At 37.9% G+C, this 17,004-nt stretch overlaps 2 protein-coding genes across 2 annotated transcripts; one reads left to right on the top strand and one right to left on the bottom strand.

Moving 5' to 3' along the window:
* Positions 1 to 9,901, top strand: LOC126766114 (lysosome membrane protein 2). The gene is made up of 10 exons (XM_050483990.1): positions 1 to 171; positions 1,892 to 1,923; positions 6,266 to 6,339; positions 7,255 to 7,346; positions 7,516 to 8,025; positions 8,091 to 8,248; positions 8,314 to 8,600; positions 8,662 to 8,780; positions 9,332 to 9,457; positions 9,516 to 9,901. The coding sequence occupies exons 1-10, from the start codon at positions 1 to 3 to the stop codon at positions 9,870 to 9,872; spliced, it is 1,926 nt and encodes a 641-aa protein (XP_050339947.1). The 3' UTR covers positions 9,873 to 9,901.
* Positions 9,902 to 9,929: 28 nt separating this feature from the next.
* On the bottom strand, positions 9,930 to 15,856 carry LOC126768024 (uncharacterized). The gene is made up of 5 exons (XM_050485885.1): positions 14,681 to 15,856; positions 11,442 to 11,688; positions 10,670 to 11,374; positions 10,520 to 10,607; positions 9,930 to 10,459 (listed from the first exon to the last, which is right to left on the bottom strand). The coding sequence occupies exons 1-5, from the start codon at positions 14,778 to 14,780 to the stop codon at positions 10,292 to 10,294; spliced, it is 1,308 nt and encodes a 435-aa protein (XP_050341842.1). The 5' UTR covers positions 14,781 to 15,856; the 3' UTR covers positions 9,930 to 10,291.
* Between the last annotated feature and the right edge of the window lie 1,148 nt (positions 15,857 to 17,004).

Genomic DNA, 17,004 nt, shown 5'->3' with positions numbered 1-17,004 from the left:
ATGCTTCGCTCACCTTTATCAAAACGAAACGAAGCCATTCAAGCGGATGCTGCACGCATGCCTACGACAGCGCAGGTAATCACAGCGCGCACAACAACACAGAGTTCACATGCGAAGGCAAAAAAGGCCTCGCAATTTGCTATGAACTTGAACTTCATTGAAGCGAAAATGGCAAGAAACGATTAAAAGGCAAGGCATAAAGGGTGCTCTTCACAAACGTACATATTTACTTATCTGGAATTACACATTTTGTCTCTTCACTAAAGGAGCTGTCGCAATAAAAATTCTTGCATGGGTTTATGTCTTTTTTTAAATGGAAAGTTTTGCATACAGATTGCGTAAGCATTTGGGTTATCCCAGTTTGGTTTCTACAGAACTTGTTCGGTAATCAGTGTTTACTATAATTCTTTTCAAGTTTTAACTTAATTAATTTTGTTGTACACGGAAGCTTATTTAGAGCATGTAAGGGATTATTTATTGATAACTTTATCGCGAGTTTCAAAACCACTTTGTGCCGCAAGTTCTACTTGTCGGAGTCGGAATGAGTCATGCTACAATTGAAGAGGAGAAAAGGAAAAATGTTGTGCAGAGCGATCTTGATCGCAAACTTTACTGTGTAGTAACACAGAGAAAGTGAAGACGGTTTTAGAGTAAGTGAGCTTATTGGAGAATTTAACGATAAAGCTTCAAGAACTGTTTTCATTTTGCATTTTGATGAAAGTACTAAGAGGGTTTACGAAGATTTCGAGGCTCTTCCTAAAAGTTTTTATTTGGATCTTATTGAAATTTTAACTGGATAGCACTTAGTTTAATTATACTTTTCTTGGCTTGCTACATTTTATCCTGAATTCTTCTCCAATTTTTGGTATGTGTCAGGAAGATTTCGAAATCCATCTTAAATCATTGCTGAAAGCAAAAAAAAAAAAATAAATCTATATGGAACACGTGGTTCTTAGAACTTCATTTGCTTTACTCTAAATCGATCATAATCAAAGTAAACTTGGAACTATCGTGCGGGATCTAAGCAGCTCCAATTAACAGACCTTGTTTTTGCAAAATACGACATGTAATTCTTTGTAGGCGCTAGGGCTGCACAAATCGAGGAATAAACCTAGATTTCTTACCATCACTTTCAGGAGATGAGAAGTAACCTCAGCCCAAGGCAATAAAGGATTTTTGTACAAAAATATCATTCATTAACATTTTGAGAGTTAACTATATGGTGCGAAAACTCACGGGACATTCATAAGGTCAATTATACTTGAAGGGCTAAGCTGATGCTTTGTTTAGTCTACTACATTCTACAGCGTGAACTTTTGACTCATTCATGATTTTCATTGCATCCGAATATTGTCTTAACCCTTTTCATTGTTTCAATTTGCTGCTTTACGGCCGCTGCACAAGTTAACATGAAAACCAATTTGTGTGCATAAATATTTATTTTGGGCGTGCATTGCTGGCCTTTGCTTGTCACATAGCCACAATCAACAATCAAGTGTTTCATTGTCGAAAAGCAGTTCATTGTCAAAAATCTTTGAATGCGCTTTTGTTGCAGCTCAGTCGCATCCGCATCGTAAAATTACTCTTACAACATATATATGTGCATATGTATATGTGTGTATACATATCTATATGTATATATGTAGGTAGATAAATACAGACAGACAGCAGTTACTTCGCAAGAGTAAACATTTATATGTATGTGCACGCATAATTTTCTTAGCTTCAAAATTCAGTCAGTCATGTCTGCAATATGTCGACATGTATACATTATGTACCGGATTGTTTACAGTGTTGTGCTTAGAAAGTGCAACACTGAAAATGATAATTATGTTTTGCAGCTTTAAAGGTTTACAGAAAGTAGTTATAACTTATATTTTCATGTGTTTAGTCCAGGGAGTTTCTAGTGTTGTTAGGTGTCAGGTTTCATTAATAATCAATCCCTGCTGGAATATGGTGGTATTTAATTTTAGGGTTTGGTAATATGTCGAACTTTGTACTTTAAATTGGTTTTCTTCTTTGTTGTTTTCATATGAAGAAAATCTTAGCCTAATTCATCGTATTTTAGTGAATGTCTATGGGAACATGCTTCAGTCCGCTTCTGAGCGTTCGTTCTAAAAGAGGTTTCTAGCCTGAGTCACAAAATGTTTTGACCATGAAAAACTGAAAGCATTACTAGATGAAGGTTATTGCTAAACCCAAGGAATAAACTCTTAGAATCTTTTGCAGCCACTCAAGCAGCTATTTCAAAAGGTTTGCAAGCAACTGGATATATTCAAAAGCACGGAAATTGTATATCCAAACGAAATCTAAATTGAAGCCAAGAAACTTTGAAAGACGATTTTTAATATCAAGAATAATATCAAAAAAATAAGTTGTTTTTGCCTCGGATTGCAAATGGTGATGAATAATGGATTCATTACGATAAGCCTATATACAAAAAATTCATATGTGAGACCTGCCCAAAAAGTCAAATCAACGGCAAAGTCAAATATGCATGACTCAAAGGCCTGTAGTTGGTGGGATCAAATATTTATAAAAACAAGTGAAATGATTAATCGACTCAAACCATTCACTTGAAGCTATTGATTGCCACAAAACGCCCGGAATTTGTGACACGAGCCAATAATTTTCAATCATTAACAAGCTCGGCCTCAAGTTGTCGGACTGGTTAGTAACAATTTGGAAAAGAGCGACTGAAAAGTTTTGCTTCATCCGCCTTATGGTCCAGGTCTTGCCTCTTCTGACTACTATGTAGAGTGATTTCACTGGAATACGCCTCACATCAAATCAGGGTAGCAAATATTGGCATAATTCATTCCTGACTGTCAAGTCGGGGCAGTTCTTTTGGCATGAAATCCGCAAGTTGTGAGAAAGACGGAAAAATTTTATAACTTCAGATACTCAATGCTTTGAATAATATTAATTAACAATTTTTTTTTATAAAAAACGTTCAAATAAAAATAACTCACGAATAAAGTTATAGACCTAATATTATTATGTATAAATTTAGACTAAATACTCGCTAAATATAATTATATTAGCAAATATTTCTCTCCAACTCAATACTGATTCTACAAATGCTGCAATTTTATTACGCGCTACGGTAGGTTTTAACTGTTGCACGGATGCATTGAATTACAGCATTTAAGCAGCTGAACTGCTCTAATTTGGAGCACATATGTACATATGTGTACGAAATTTTGATATTTATTGGCGCTTTTTCATTGACCAATTTAGGGAATAGTTCACGGCTTTTTCTTTATATGAAACATACTTGAAACTAAATTACCATTGTTCCCGCCAAAATATGAGCAAGAAGCTGGCTTACCTGTTCGCTGACCACAATGACCGCTTTGTCCACAGTTGCTTTGAAGTTACAATAACAAAATAAAAATTAAAATAAAATATTTACAACAATATGCTGAACTAGCTGTCGTGTGTTTACTTTATTTATTTATTTTCCGACTTAGCCGACAAGTGAATAGTTAAATTCAAATATTGAGGAATAACTTTACGATACATCACGGTGTCATGTTCAAGGAACTTTCTGCCGCAAGCCAATCAACCCGCGAAGGTGCAAATAAACCAAGCTGAAACTGATCACGTTTATTTATGCTTTCGCACATAGGTATATATACATACATGCCACACATATATATTTACATTTGTGTATTTGTACATTACTTTGATTGTTTTTAGCGCTAAGCAGCAATGTTTATTAAATAGAAATGTGTTGAAACCCTTTAGCATCGCTAAGTTTTAAACGTTGTAAACAATTATAAAGTTCTTTAACCGTTTGGCAGATTCTTGATTGGCTGCTGAAGGTTATCGACAGACTTTGAAAAATTAGCTGTAATTTTAGTGTTGCTCAAACATTGTTTTGTTTCTCTCATTCTTATTAAGAATATTTTTATGTGTAGAGTAAATATCTTAATCTTGCATAATTTTAACGTTCAGCGCTTTCAGTAAACTTTTTCATACAAATAGTAATTGCGCATTATCTAAATTCAGTTAAGTCAAATATGTCTTTATAACTGAGGTAAATATCTCACAATAACAACGTCATGACATTTACAATTATGACAGATGAAGAATCGAGCTGCACCTCTGAATGTGATGTGCCTCTTTCAGAGTGAAGAGCTGAGTTGATATTCCTATTTTATTTATAAGCCAACTAGCACCTCAATTTTTGATATTGTTTTGAAATTTCTCACACATTCATTTGTCGGAACCGTCGATAGCCCACACAATATCATATGGCTGTCATAGAAACCCTTCCGATTTAGTCATACTTTTTTGTTTGATAATTATCTTGAAGAACTGTGGTATATTTTATTGCCCAAGGCAACGCTACAATCTCCGAATTAGTAATTATCTCGACTGTTCCACAAGTTCATACTTACACATGCATTGTTTGAGAATATACTTGTATAGACGAATTCAGATCGAGGCGTCCAATAGACCGAACAATTTCGTGAGATAACACGTTCACCAAACTTGGTTTTCAATAAATTGATTGTAAACTTCGCTGTGCGGCTTGTAGCGCCGTCCTGTTGGAACAACCTATTGTCCAAGTCCATATCATCCAATTTGTGTCAGAAATATTTGGTTATCATTGAGCAGTAGCGATTCAAATTCAAAGTAACGTCCCGGTCTTGATCTTCACGGCAGAAGTACGGCCCAATGACGGCGCCGGTCCATAAACTGCACCAAACCGTAATTTTTTTGGGATGCAATTGTGACTCAATAACGCATATTTTGCTTATGGACGAAGCTTTTCAGACAGAAATGAGCCTCATCGTTGAAGATGATTTTTCGATGAAAATCCAGATTATTTTCAAGTTGTTGCCCAATTCACGTACAAACAACGATCCGCCACAACGACGTCACAGAGATGCCCTACGCTTGAGAACGACATGTGAGAGACTGATTTGGGTCTTCCTCAATTGATGCGCTAGCGGCAGCAATATTCTCGACACTACGAACACTTCTTTGTCTCATTGGCATGAGAACATTTTGTACTGTGGCTGTGGATTAAAATTGTTGATCTGACGGGACGATTATGAGTAGCATGAATTGGACGTAGCGCTCTTAAAGTTGAGGTCACTGACTTCGAATTTCGGTAGTAAATTTTAATAATTTCGACTCATTGTTGGATCTTATATCTCTGCATGATAAAATGGCATAGCTTATTGAAGAGAAATATCAAAAGAGCGAGGAAAAATATGGCGTCTTTTGGTGTCCCTATCTATTCCTGTACTTTTGTTGTGTTTCTATTCAAAAAACCCGTTATTTGTCATTGAATATTTGTTCAGTCAACAGTAACGATTGCTTTTCCACAATTGATTCTTTTAATACAAGTGCGAAGTTAGTAGCGCACTTGGAACACAGAGAGGTTATCAAACTGTGATGGTGGCTCTTTAGTTAACACCATTTAAAATTTTGTATTAAAACACTTCACTTGTTAAACTTCAGGTTTTGATGGACCTTTCGCGTTTTGAAAAAGTACAGAAGTGGAGACCAAAAGGTCAGTTTCTAAAAATATAGTACCGATATTGAAAACATAAACTAATTTCTCAGTTCAAGCACTCCGCAATAGAAATTCACACACACTACTTTGGTATGAAAAATTTCTTGCTTCGAAGGTGTCACATAGCGAAATACTTAAAAGATATTTAGAAAATAGTTCCCAACAACAACAACGGTCGCCAATTAATCATTGTACTTGTATATCTTGCTAATTTTTCGCTAATTACGAGCGCAATTGTTGGTGCTTTGGTTGTGCTTGTTGCAGCGAGGTTGTTATTCAATTTCATTAATCCGCTACTTGCATTCGCCGTAATGGATTTGCGAGACAAACTGCGATGCTGACGGCGGCGATGCTGTCGTTTGTCTGACAATCGGAAAGCCAGCGGCAGCAATGATTGTTGCTTGTTCGATGTTTAATGCGTTTTTGCTGTTGTTGCTGCCGTTGCCAATGCTCTAATAGCCATTGTTACGGCCATTGTTGGCGCTATCATGTACCCTCGATCGGTGTTGCTGACATCGCTTAGCCGTTTATACACACATGCACACATACATACATATGTACAGAGCAACCAGTGCGTATTTCCATTCATACACACATCACACACACCTTTCTGTATGCATATAGGCAAATAGTGTGCGGGTACAATGCGAGTAGTCGCTCGGTTCAATGCTCCGGCTTGCTTACCCGTGCTTACCCGTGCTGCTTGTCGCATTATTGCTATTGTTGTTGCAGTCTAATTTATTTACTTTATTTGCTATTGTTGCAGGTGACGTTTAGCGATTGTTTCGCATCAATAGACGTTGTTTGTATTGTTTTTATTATTTTATCCTTAGTTCATTTCGTATCAATGGCGATTTATATTTAAATTTGAGTTTTTTTGTAGTTTTTTATTTTACTTGTTTTTATTTTTGCTTAATTTGTGAATATTTTTAATTTTTGTGTAAATTGGTGTGGCTACATAATTTTTTTTTTTTTTTTACATTTAATTAGCAAACCAGTTTTGCTCGATCTTTGGACTCATAATTGCTACAGCTATGCAGTCCAATCTCTTGTGATGAATTTCATTGTCATGGTCACTGTCATAGTTGTTCCATGTGTCAAATATTTTGCATTCCAGCGTTTAAGCAAGGCAGGAAGAGAGATAAAAATATTATTTAGACCTCCCATGCCTCAGAAGATAAAAGAGATATTTTAAGATAAACAGTGGTAATGTAAATTATTCAAAAAACTGGAAATTGAATGGTCAAAATGGAAACTTCGGAAAAAAAAGTATACCCCAAGAAACCTTAACTTATAATTTTATAACATTTCTAATATAAACTTGATCGAAAAATGCTATACACCATTGAAATGCGAGGAAAACGAAGGAACTTGCATACTGTTACTAATAATGAAGATTCCAATAAGATTAATTTCGAAACTCGAAAGCAAATATTTCGATAATGGAGTCTAACTATGAAAAGTGGTGAAAATTTTCTTTCTTATAACTTTACTTTTATAGAAAACAAGCTATTTCAAATATATGTATTTCCACACTTTTAATCACCCTTTTTTCACACATTAAATAATCTATAAATTTTATTAACAATCGTTTTATTGCAAGCCGGGAAGACTCCTGACAACTGCAATTAAATAAGTAGTGATAATTAAACTCAATCAAATTTAATGTAAAACTTTAAGCTCTAGAATATATTAAAATTTGCCTTTCCACTTCATTTCAGGGATACTCAAATTATCGAGTGTTGGCATTGCGCTGATAATTGTGGCGGTTCTGATGATCGCGATTGATCCACTGCAGCTGCTAATTGATAATGTAAGTGAAGTATACTACATAATAATAATAAAAACAAAAATAAAAATATAGAATATACAAAAATTACCACAATAACAGCTCAATTAGTGGCAAGCATTCTCTGCCTTTATTCTCCATTACAAGCATTTATATGCAATTAACAAATTTGCGGATATATTCTTATTTGCAGCAATTGACCCTGAAAACCGGCACGCTGCTGTATAATTTGTGGCTGAAGCCACCGCTCGAAGTGTTCATCAGCGTGTACATGTTCAATGTCACCAATGTGGAAGCGTTCATAAGCGGACAGGACAGCAAGCTGAAGTTGGTGGAGGTGGGTCCGTATGTGTACCAGGAGGTGTTGGAGAACCAAAATGTCTTATTTAACGACAACAAAACCGTCACTTACACGCCACAACGTACAGTGCGATTTATACGTGAACGTTCTGTGGGTGATCCGACGATCGATAAGATAATCGCGCCGAATATACCCTACTTGGGTGTGATGTCTGCGGCGTCTGCTTACTCTATATTCGCTATGATGGCTGTGAATGCTTTGACCAAAAAATTCAATTCTAAGCCGATGTTGCAGCTGAGTGTTCATGATTATCTCTGGGGTTATGAGGATCCAATAGTGAATTTGGCATCGAAGGTGGTGCCGAGTGTTATACACTTTCAACGCTTTGGCTTAATGGAGCGGGTGAGTGGCTGCTTGTTGCCCTTTTCTAGTTTGACAACCATATTAATTTATGAACAATGTTGTAGATGTTCGACGAAGGTCACAATGTGGTCACCATGAAATTACCGAAAAAGCTGCACGCGAACGATGATGGTGCAGTGGAAGAGACAGACCGTGATTTCTCCATCGACAATTGGAACGGCAAGACAGGTTTCAAAAACTGGGACTATAATGAGGAGCGCAAGTAAGATTTTCTTTCTTTCACAATAAGTATGCCTTAGAAGTTTACGATTTGTTTCCCGATTTTAGCACGAGCAACACACCGTGCAACACACTACGTGGTACCTATGACGGCACGCTCTTCCCGCGCAACATCCATAAAGGCGAAACATTTCGCGTGTATCGCAAAGCTTTCTGCCGCAGTCTGCCCATACAGTACTCACACCCTGAAACCGTTAATGGATTTAAGGGCTATAAATTCAAATTGAAGGAAAATGCCTTTGATAGCGATCTTGGGGACTCAGAGACATCCTGCTATTGCAAGAACAAGCGTTGCTTGAAGAAAGGACTTGGCAATATTTCGCCTTGTTACTACAGTAAGAAACCACTTAATAAATCTTGTGAATTTGCAATTAATCAGAACTATTCGTAAAATAGATATACCGTTGGCCGTTTCATTTCCTCACTTTTTCAACGGTGAACCAAGTCTGCTGGAGAACATAGAAGGACTGAGTCCGGATAAGGACAGACACGGTACAGATATAATCATACAACCGGTGAGTGTGAACTAATTAATAGATTAATATCACTAGAATAGAGAAATGGTTTTGGAGGTTGTTTTCTCAAAGAAGAATTAAATTTCCAACAAAAAGTAAGATTTACTTTGGAAATGTCAAACTCTAAGTTAAAAAAAATCGAAGTGAGATGACTTGTAGTCGATATCATGAAACCGATACTTCAAAAATACTACAGGATTTTTAGTCCCCAGTGTCAGACGATATTGTTTCATAGACGTACCCCAACCAAGATATGTAATTAAACTTAGTAAAGAACTCAAAGCCTGCGAAAGTGTAGTTGCATTCTAGTTCCTAAACCACTAGGTAGTTAAGTCAAGTTACATGCAGTTAAAACGACGATAGTAACCTGGAGTTGGTAGCGCTTAGCCGCCTATTTAGTATACTTTTGCTATCTAGACCTCATGCGTCCCTCATTAAAAATTTATACTATTCACGTCGAGAAGGTAAACGGGATTGAATAATTAATTAATTGTGAGCTTAGCTTTAGCTTGTCAGACATATCATAAAGAAGTTTATTATATATTTTGCAGCAACTGGGCATACCCATGAGAGTGCGTTCCCGCTTTCAGATAAACTTACTGATGGGAAATGTCAAATATAATCGAGATGTATCGCAGTTTAAGAATATGGCGTTGCCCATATTTTGGATTGAGATGGTAAGATTTCTTGAGCTTGCAGCAAGTAGACTTCCTCTAACTTCTATTTCGCTTCTAGGGCGTTGAAGATCTCACACCCGGCGTTAAAATGTTGCTCACTCTACTATTTCGTGTCTGTCCATGCTTACAGTTAGGGCTGGTTATAACGCTCATCGCGATTGGAGTGTATTTGGTGAGCAGTGCTTTGTTGTATTGCTTCTGGGCGCCAACAGCGTGGAAAACCATCAACTCAACCATGGAGCAAGCAAAGAATGCTGAAGCCGGCCTCAAGGCAAATGTGGGCTTCTTGCCGTTGTTAAAGCAACCGACGATGGTAGAAATGAAGAAGCTGCCGAAACAATCCAAAGCGGTGAATCATAAAAAGCCTGATTACGATGTGACGCTGCTGCCCCTGCACCGAAGTGTGGTGGTGTAGGGCCAAGTCAGGAAAGGCCTTCAGAAAACACCCAACTGTGATATTAAAATTTAAGCGTAGAATTATACCTTTTTATTTGGTAAATTTTGCATTCCATTTATAGCAGGGACTAACTAATTAACAGTATACAGTTAACCTATTTATATTTTACCATTAATTAAAATAAGCGACAATTTTGTATTTTACGATATTTCTATAAATTATTTAACACTTAATTAGCCCTAAGTTTTGCTTAGTTAGTTTACTCGAACAAATAATACATTTTCGAAAAAGTCTCGCATGTTCATTCTCTTACTTATGGTACACTTATATCTGGTATTTACATATAAGTATACTTATTATTATTATATTATTTAATATAAGTATATAAGTATATACATAAGTACATAGGTACATAAGCAAGCTTATGCTGCTCGTGGCTACTCCTTCGCTATAGTGTCTTGGATCCATTTCATGTAGTATGAAATGCGCACATAGACATCCGGGAAGCCTTCCATGGCACAGCCCGAGCCGAACGACGTTATTCCGGCCAAGAGCCACGGCCCGCTTTTGCTGAGCCTGCACTGGAGTGGGCCACCTGAGTCACCCTGTAGTGTATCAAAAGTAATGTATTAGAAATGTTTCTTGAATTTCATTCTAAAATTTACCACACAAGTACCGCCTTTGCCGTTCAGCTTACCGGCGCACAAGTGACCACGGTGGATCTTCACGAAACTGCCGTACGCCGCTCTGCATCTACAGTTTAAAAATTAGACAGTTTTATAAAAAATATAGAGCCTTAATATACGTAGGTTTACCTTTCGCTTTTGTGCAGCGGTACTCGCGTCTTCAGCAGCACATTCGTCAGGTCACTGCTGACATTTGATTTACCCCAACCCGTCGCCACACAATCGCTGTAAGGCAGGTCTCTGTAGTCTTCTAGCTCTTCGCCATCCGTCCAGTAGTGCTTACGCGAATCTGCGCTGCCCTCGTATTCTCGATAGTTTCCTTGCACTTTCATCAATTTGTCATTTCGTCGGCGTGTCGAATGTAGCATGCGTCCCTGTCGTTGCATGTCTGTCTGCTTCAAACGACTAAGTATTTTTGTGTTCATTAGTTCACGCATACTGGGCAGCGTTACGTTCCGATTGCGTCGCACTTTTTGCACGCTTCGTAGGAAATTATCATTTAAATCTGGCACACCTGAGAGTCCCGGTTCCAAAGGATCTTCTGATTCACCTTCGGCAACTATCTCCTCGTCACTGCTCGGCAAACTTATCTCCGATAGTGACTGCTCATTGAATGCGAACGGCAGACAGATTACACGAATGTTGGATGTTTTTGCCAGGTTAGCCGGACTAGAGAGCTTTAAGAGCGCGAGATCATGCCGAAAGTTATGGTAGCGTTTATGTAGTATGATTTTGTCGACAGGAACTCGTTGTTCATAACCGGATTCTTCGAGTCGATTGTGTTCACCTAGTACGACGGTCCACAGCAGCGGTATGGGTAGGTTGAAGAGATCGCTGTAAAGCAAGGTCGAAAAAAGTGAATTATAAACTGGAAAATATATAAGAATATCACTTTACTCACTTATGTATGCAATGTGCTGCGGAAAGTATCCAATATGGATGAATGAGTACCGCGCCGCACCAGTGGCCTAAAAAACCCATTGATGGGTGTAAAAGCTCCAGTGATGCTTGCCATGGATATTGACCATCTTTCGTAGGAGCACCAGAAATTATGCGAGCAGTACGATTCACTTGTTTTTGTGCTTCCTGAGCTGAGTCTGCTGATTCTGCTGCGCGTGGTTCACGTCGACTGGAGCGCGATCCGCAACCTATTTATGAAAGAAACGGTTATATAATATACTCATTTGATGACTAGACTACATTTTAAACTGACAAGCGCAAGATAAAAACTTTGGACTTCACCTTATTGAAGGAGCCCTTTAGTTAACATAACTTCATCCGAAAAGTAACGAGATATAGATATTATTTATATTCGAAAACTCATCGGGATTATATGCTTTCCCTTTCGTTTACTACTTACATATACATTAGGGTGCTTAAAAAAAAAAATTTTGAGTTTTTTTTTTTCAACTCTTACCCCTTCAAATGCAAGTGATTGACAAACAAAAAATCCTCCTTGTCGCGGAAATTTTTAAAGTTTGAAAAGCCAACTTTATAAATATGTGATGGTTATTTTTGAGAAACGATAATTAGTTGGTGAAATTTTAGTTTGAATGAAAAAATGTTAAATGTATGGAAACCTAAAAAAAAATAGCGACCCCTTAGAATTAAGCTACAGCGCCTAGCTTGAGGGAGGATTTTTTGTTTATCAATCACTAACATTTGAGGGGGTAAGAGTTGAAAAACAAAATTCAAAACATTTTTTTTGAAGCACCCTAATATACACATAGTAGTATTGTGTATGGTTGGAATAGGGGGAATGGTTGGAAGTAATGAGTTTATTTTGTCTCGTAAAAGCAAAATTATTGCCAAATGGAACAGTCCAAACTAGCAACTACTCGAAATAGCACGTCGTGTTTTCTAAATCAACGGATAATTGGAGCTTTGGAAGAACTTAACGCTATATCAGAAAGTGTTTCACATAGATCCTTTACAGATTGTGAGAACATTAGCTAATTGTGTTATAGTATGCATACTATATAACTTGCCCGATAAAGCCTAACCTTAGGGTAGATTCCGAAATTATTTAATGCAATTTTTATAGGAAGCTGGCAAACTTAAAATAATATTATAAATATATAAAAGTGTTTATTTATTCTCATATACGTGTATCAGGGTGATTTATAGTTATGTAGTATTTGTATATTCATGTTGAATACCGATATAGAGAATATATGATAATTGATGAAAATGAAGCAATAAGTAGATAGATGAGATTTTTTTGAAGTGATTAATGTGATTTAAGCAAACTGTCATAAAAAAAGTTGGGACGATGGCCAAAAGCACTCCTACAATGGGTCCCTAAATACGAAAAAACTCAAATTTAAGAAATCATCACAAGCCAATAAAAAGTACGTATAAAACATTTCAAACCATAAGGCGTTACTTGGGTTTTTTCGTGTAAAAAACAGCCTTTTTTCAACAATTTTTTTTCTCATATAAAAAACTAAATATTTTATTAGAATTTTTTATTGTTACAAACAAAAAAGAAACTCTGAAATTTTGGGAAAAAATATTTTTAACTGGGCCATTGCGACGCCATTTCCGGTGACCCTACGGAAAAAAGATGCACGCGCGTTGGCAGGATAACTCTTTACATGATCATCTGAAGTGAAAGAATACGTGTTTTAGTTAAAACCTTAACTTAGAACTTGAACGAAGGGAAAACAAAAATTGAAAATTGGATTTTTGACAGACATTTTTGCAAAAAAAATGAAAATTTCGGTGAAAATTTCGCGAAATTTTTTTGTTTTTTATTTATTTTTCTTTCGTCCAACTCTTTAAAAATTCTGTCTCAAAGACCTGTCTAAAATCTCATGAAGATCGGTTGAGTAGTTCTCGAGCGATCTTACCAACCTGCCTTAAAACCACAGTTTCGAGAAAAATGCGTTTAAAGACGTCGCACTTAGCCCAGCTAGCCCCGAGCGTACAAGTTCTCAAGGCTGTATCTCCGAAACAATTACTCGAATCAACTTGAAAATTTAGGAAAATATTCTAAAAGTGTTGTGGAATTCATTAGGACAATAAAAAATTCGATTTTTTGAAACCCGTAAATCCATGTAGTCCCTTAAGTGAATGAATTTTTAGTTTACGTAAGTTAAAGGAGAAAATTTTTATTTATTTCGAAGAACCCATTTGAGATACGACAACAACGTAAAAACAAACTTTGGATAGTACGCTTCAAATGGAAATTCAAATATAAGCAAGTTCAAGTCAAATTAAGTTATTTTAAATTTTTGCATGTTTGTAATGTAACTCATAAACCGTTTCAAACTAGAATACACCATTTTCGCAGTTATTAATGTTCTTTGAGGAGGGAAAGAGTGTTGTATGGTTTAAAAAATCAGGTTTCGTACTTATTTCATAAGTTAATAGTTAAACTATTGAAAATACGTTTGGAAAATTCCAATAAAAAATTTCGATCGTTATAAGCCATTAAGGTGAGTGGTACTCTTTCCGACCCCGAGCGATAGTTTTGTCAAAACAACTTCGAAATTGAATTTGGAAACTGACTTGAAGTATTTACATAACACAATTTTTTTTTTACCCTAAGAGTGAAAAAAATGCAAAAAATCATGTGTTTTGTTTTGACCCTGTAAACATTAAATTTTGTTGGAGAGTAGAATCTTACGTATATAGAAATGCGACATATTATATATGTACCAAAAGTAAATTACAATCGGGAGATTTCAGATTAAAATTGTGGTTTCCAAACACGCAAAATGCTGAGTCTGGTATTGTTGGCGTTTTTCAAAATACTTCTTCAAAAATTTTATTTTTGTATAAGATAATCTCAAAGTTCTACTGAATTAAATTTTATTTTTACATAAAAGATTCATACAAATCAAGGAGAAGACGTTGTCCAAACCATATTTCCTCCCTTAAGGAATTTTATAACCATTAATTCTGTTTTTGCAAAAATAGTTTGAGCAAAAAATTAGCAGCAACAAATTTCTTCCTTAAAGTGGAAAGTTACTCTAAAAATGTATACGATCAGCCATATTAAGGTGTGCCTAAGCAAGGCGGTTAGAAATGAAGGAACATATGTGTATCTATCAGAGTACAAATTAACCGTTATCGCCGTGCTCAAAGATATGCTCACACGGAATGGAGTGTAATTTCTGCACTTTTGGAAGTTACCTGCACTGAACTGTTGATAATTGAAACTGCGTGTTGTTGTTGCTGCGATTGGCACAAAAATGATGAGACATAGCAAAAGTGAGCGAGGCAGAAAAAACATCTTTAATCACATTATTCACTGTTTGTTGCATGGACCGCTCACAGCTTGAGTGCCTCCAACATGCCGCGCATTTCCGCATGCAAACGTGTTTTCCTCCACAAACAGCTCCCACACAAGGACGCACTGGCCGACTACACAGCCATTTGTGCGGCGGTAAACAGGTGTCCAGGCACACTTAACACTCAATTTGCGAACTTTACGAGTATTGCCGTTGAATGGCGATGCGGTGTCAAAACAGTCCTTATTTACACAAATTGTAAGCTTTTTATTGGCGCTGCGATTGCGCCACCGGAATTTCAGTTGCGGATTTGGTTAGGTGCGCGCGGAATTTCCACTTTCACGTGCTGTACACAAGACAAACGAAACGGTTATGCGGTGGCGCTGAATGGGCCGTCGACTACCGACTGCTGAAATGCCGCGCCGAGATACTTTTCTTTTCGTTGAGATTTCTTAGTATGCAAATAGCTTCCAACTTTTTACAGCGTCTTTATTCAAATGTGTTTTCCACTTGATTATTACGATCTGCCGTTTACACGAAATTTTTGTTGTTTTATGTGGTTTCTGGTGAGTGCGCGTGCTAGCGCCTATTTGCTTTTATTCTGCACACTTAATTATTGGTGTAGTACATAATTGGCGAGCAATGCTAATTCGCTTCTGTGTATAATTCACCGAAAAGTCCATTAATCACTTCCAACAAAGCGCACGAAAAACAGCTGCGGCAGCGCAAGCATGCGAGCGAAGAAAGATTCGAAAGAGGCTTGCCAAGCAAAAGTGAACGCGATGATCACAATGGCCGAGTGGTAAAAAGTACTTGCTTTAGTTTTGGCTAAAGTGAGAGGCGCTTACGTAATAGAAGGTCACTGATGGTTGACAGGTGCACCAACGATTCTCTGCGCCCATCCCCAGTACCGAAATGAAAACTTTTCACAAAACTATTAGCAACTTATACGCAATGAGCCTTGGAATTATCGTTATCCTTGTCGCTTTGTTTAACACGCGCTCGCTTGACGATGAATTCAGTTCACACTGCGTTCCGCGGTATACGACTCGCACGCTATCACTACTCAAATGCAACTGCATCGAGCTCCTGTTGCGAACGCGGCCTCGACTTCAACCCCAACGGCCGCGCTGTGCCGCGCCGCGCGATGGCAGCGGGCGTCGCGCCCAACTCTGCAACCAGCGACACTTCCCCCTTCGTGGAGCGCATTGTTGCGGCGCTGTGCTGTGTGTGTGGCGCAAGGCCAGCAAGACGCTGCTGCTTGCCACCTTTTGTAGCGCCTAACAGCAGTCGTCGCCTCCTCCAACTATCCAACAAGCGCCGTACGCGCCGCCGGTGCAAAATGCGAGTGCAAATGAAATGAATGTTGGGAATGGAAATTTTCAATGAAAATAAAAGTGAATAGAGAAAAAACAAATGGGCTCAATGATGAAAAGTAACTGCAAAGCAGAATTAAAGAAAAAAATGTAGCAAGTCGCTGTGCTAGTGCCTAACTAACAGTCTGCTTGCGGTAGTCAAGCAGCCACCCAATCGCGCCGCCATGCGCCAAGATGCCCAGACCCGTCGCACACGCTGCGGCGTTGAGTAGCGCTTTGCGGTTACTCGATTACTTTCGTTTTCATTTGCCATGTTACGATAGCCGTCGGCTGCCAGTTAATACCAAGCCAAAGCGGCGGCATTGTAGCCGTCTAATTGCTGTTGTTGTCGCCATTGTATCATTGCTAGCCTTCTAGCGCTAGCTGTTGACGCCGTGGCAGCATAAGCCACCATTCGAAGCGAATCATCTCCGCCGTCCCTGTCGCCCCAAGGCTGTAGCTGCGCTAATAACGACCACACTTCACCACTCTCACTCTCTTTTAGCGCATGGCAGCTATAAATCGCATCCGCTTGATTGTTGAATGCAACATAAACCGGGAAGTTGTTGTTACCTGTTCGCTTGTTATTGCTTTTATAACGGAGTTGCTGTTGTAGTCGCGACCATTGGCATTAGTTTTGTCATGTAGGCGGATTGCGGCATCCGTGTGCATCAAGCGGTTCGTCGTTTTATTTACTGGCGCCCATCTGGAGTTTTTTGGGTTGTGTCTGTCTTATTGTTGTTACGGCCAATGATAATCTCGTTGAAGTTATTACCGTTGTTGCGCACATAATTACCGTAACTTTTGTTGTTACTTTTGCATTTACCGTTGTTGAGTTCGCTGCCATTGTTGCTTCAGTGTTGACAGTCAC

This window comes from Bactrocera neohumeralis, chromosome 2 (assembly GCF_024586455.1).
Source record: "Bactrocera neohumeralis isolate Rockhampton chromosome 2, APGP_CSIRO_Bneo_wtdbg2-racon-allhic-juicebox.fasta_v2, whole genome shotgun sequence".
NCBI classification, from domain to species: Eukaryota; Metazoa; Arthropoda; class Insecta; order Diptera; family Tephritidae; genus Bactrocera; species Bactrocera neohumeralis.
Note: the sequence above shows the minus strand (reverse complement) of the source record. Positions and strands in the feature narration are given on the sequence as shown.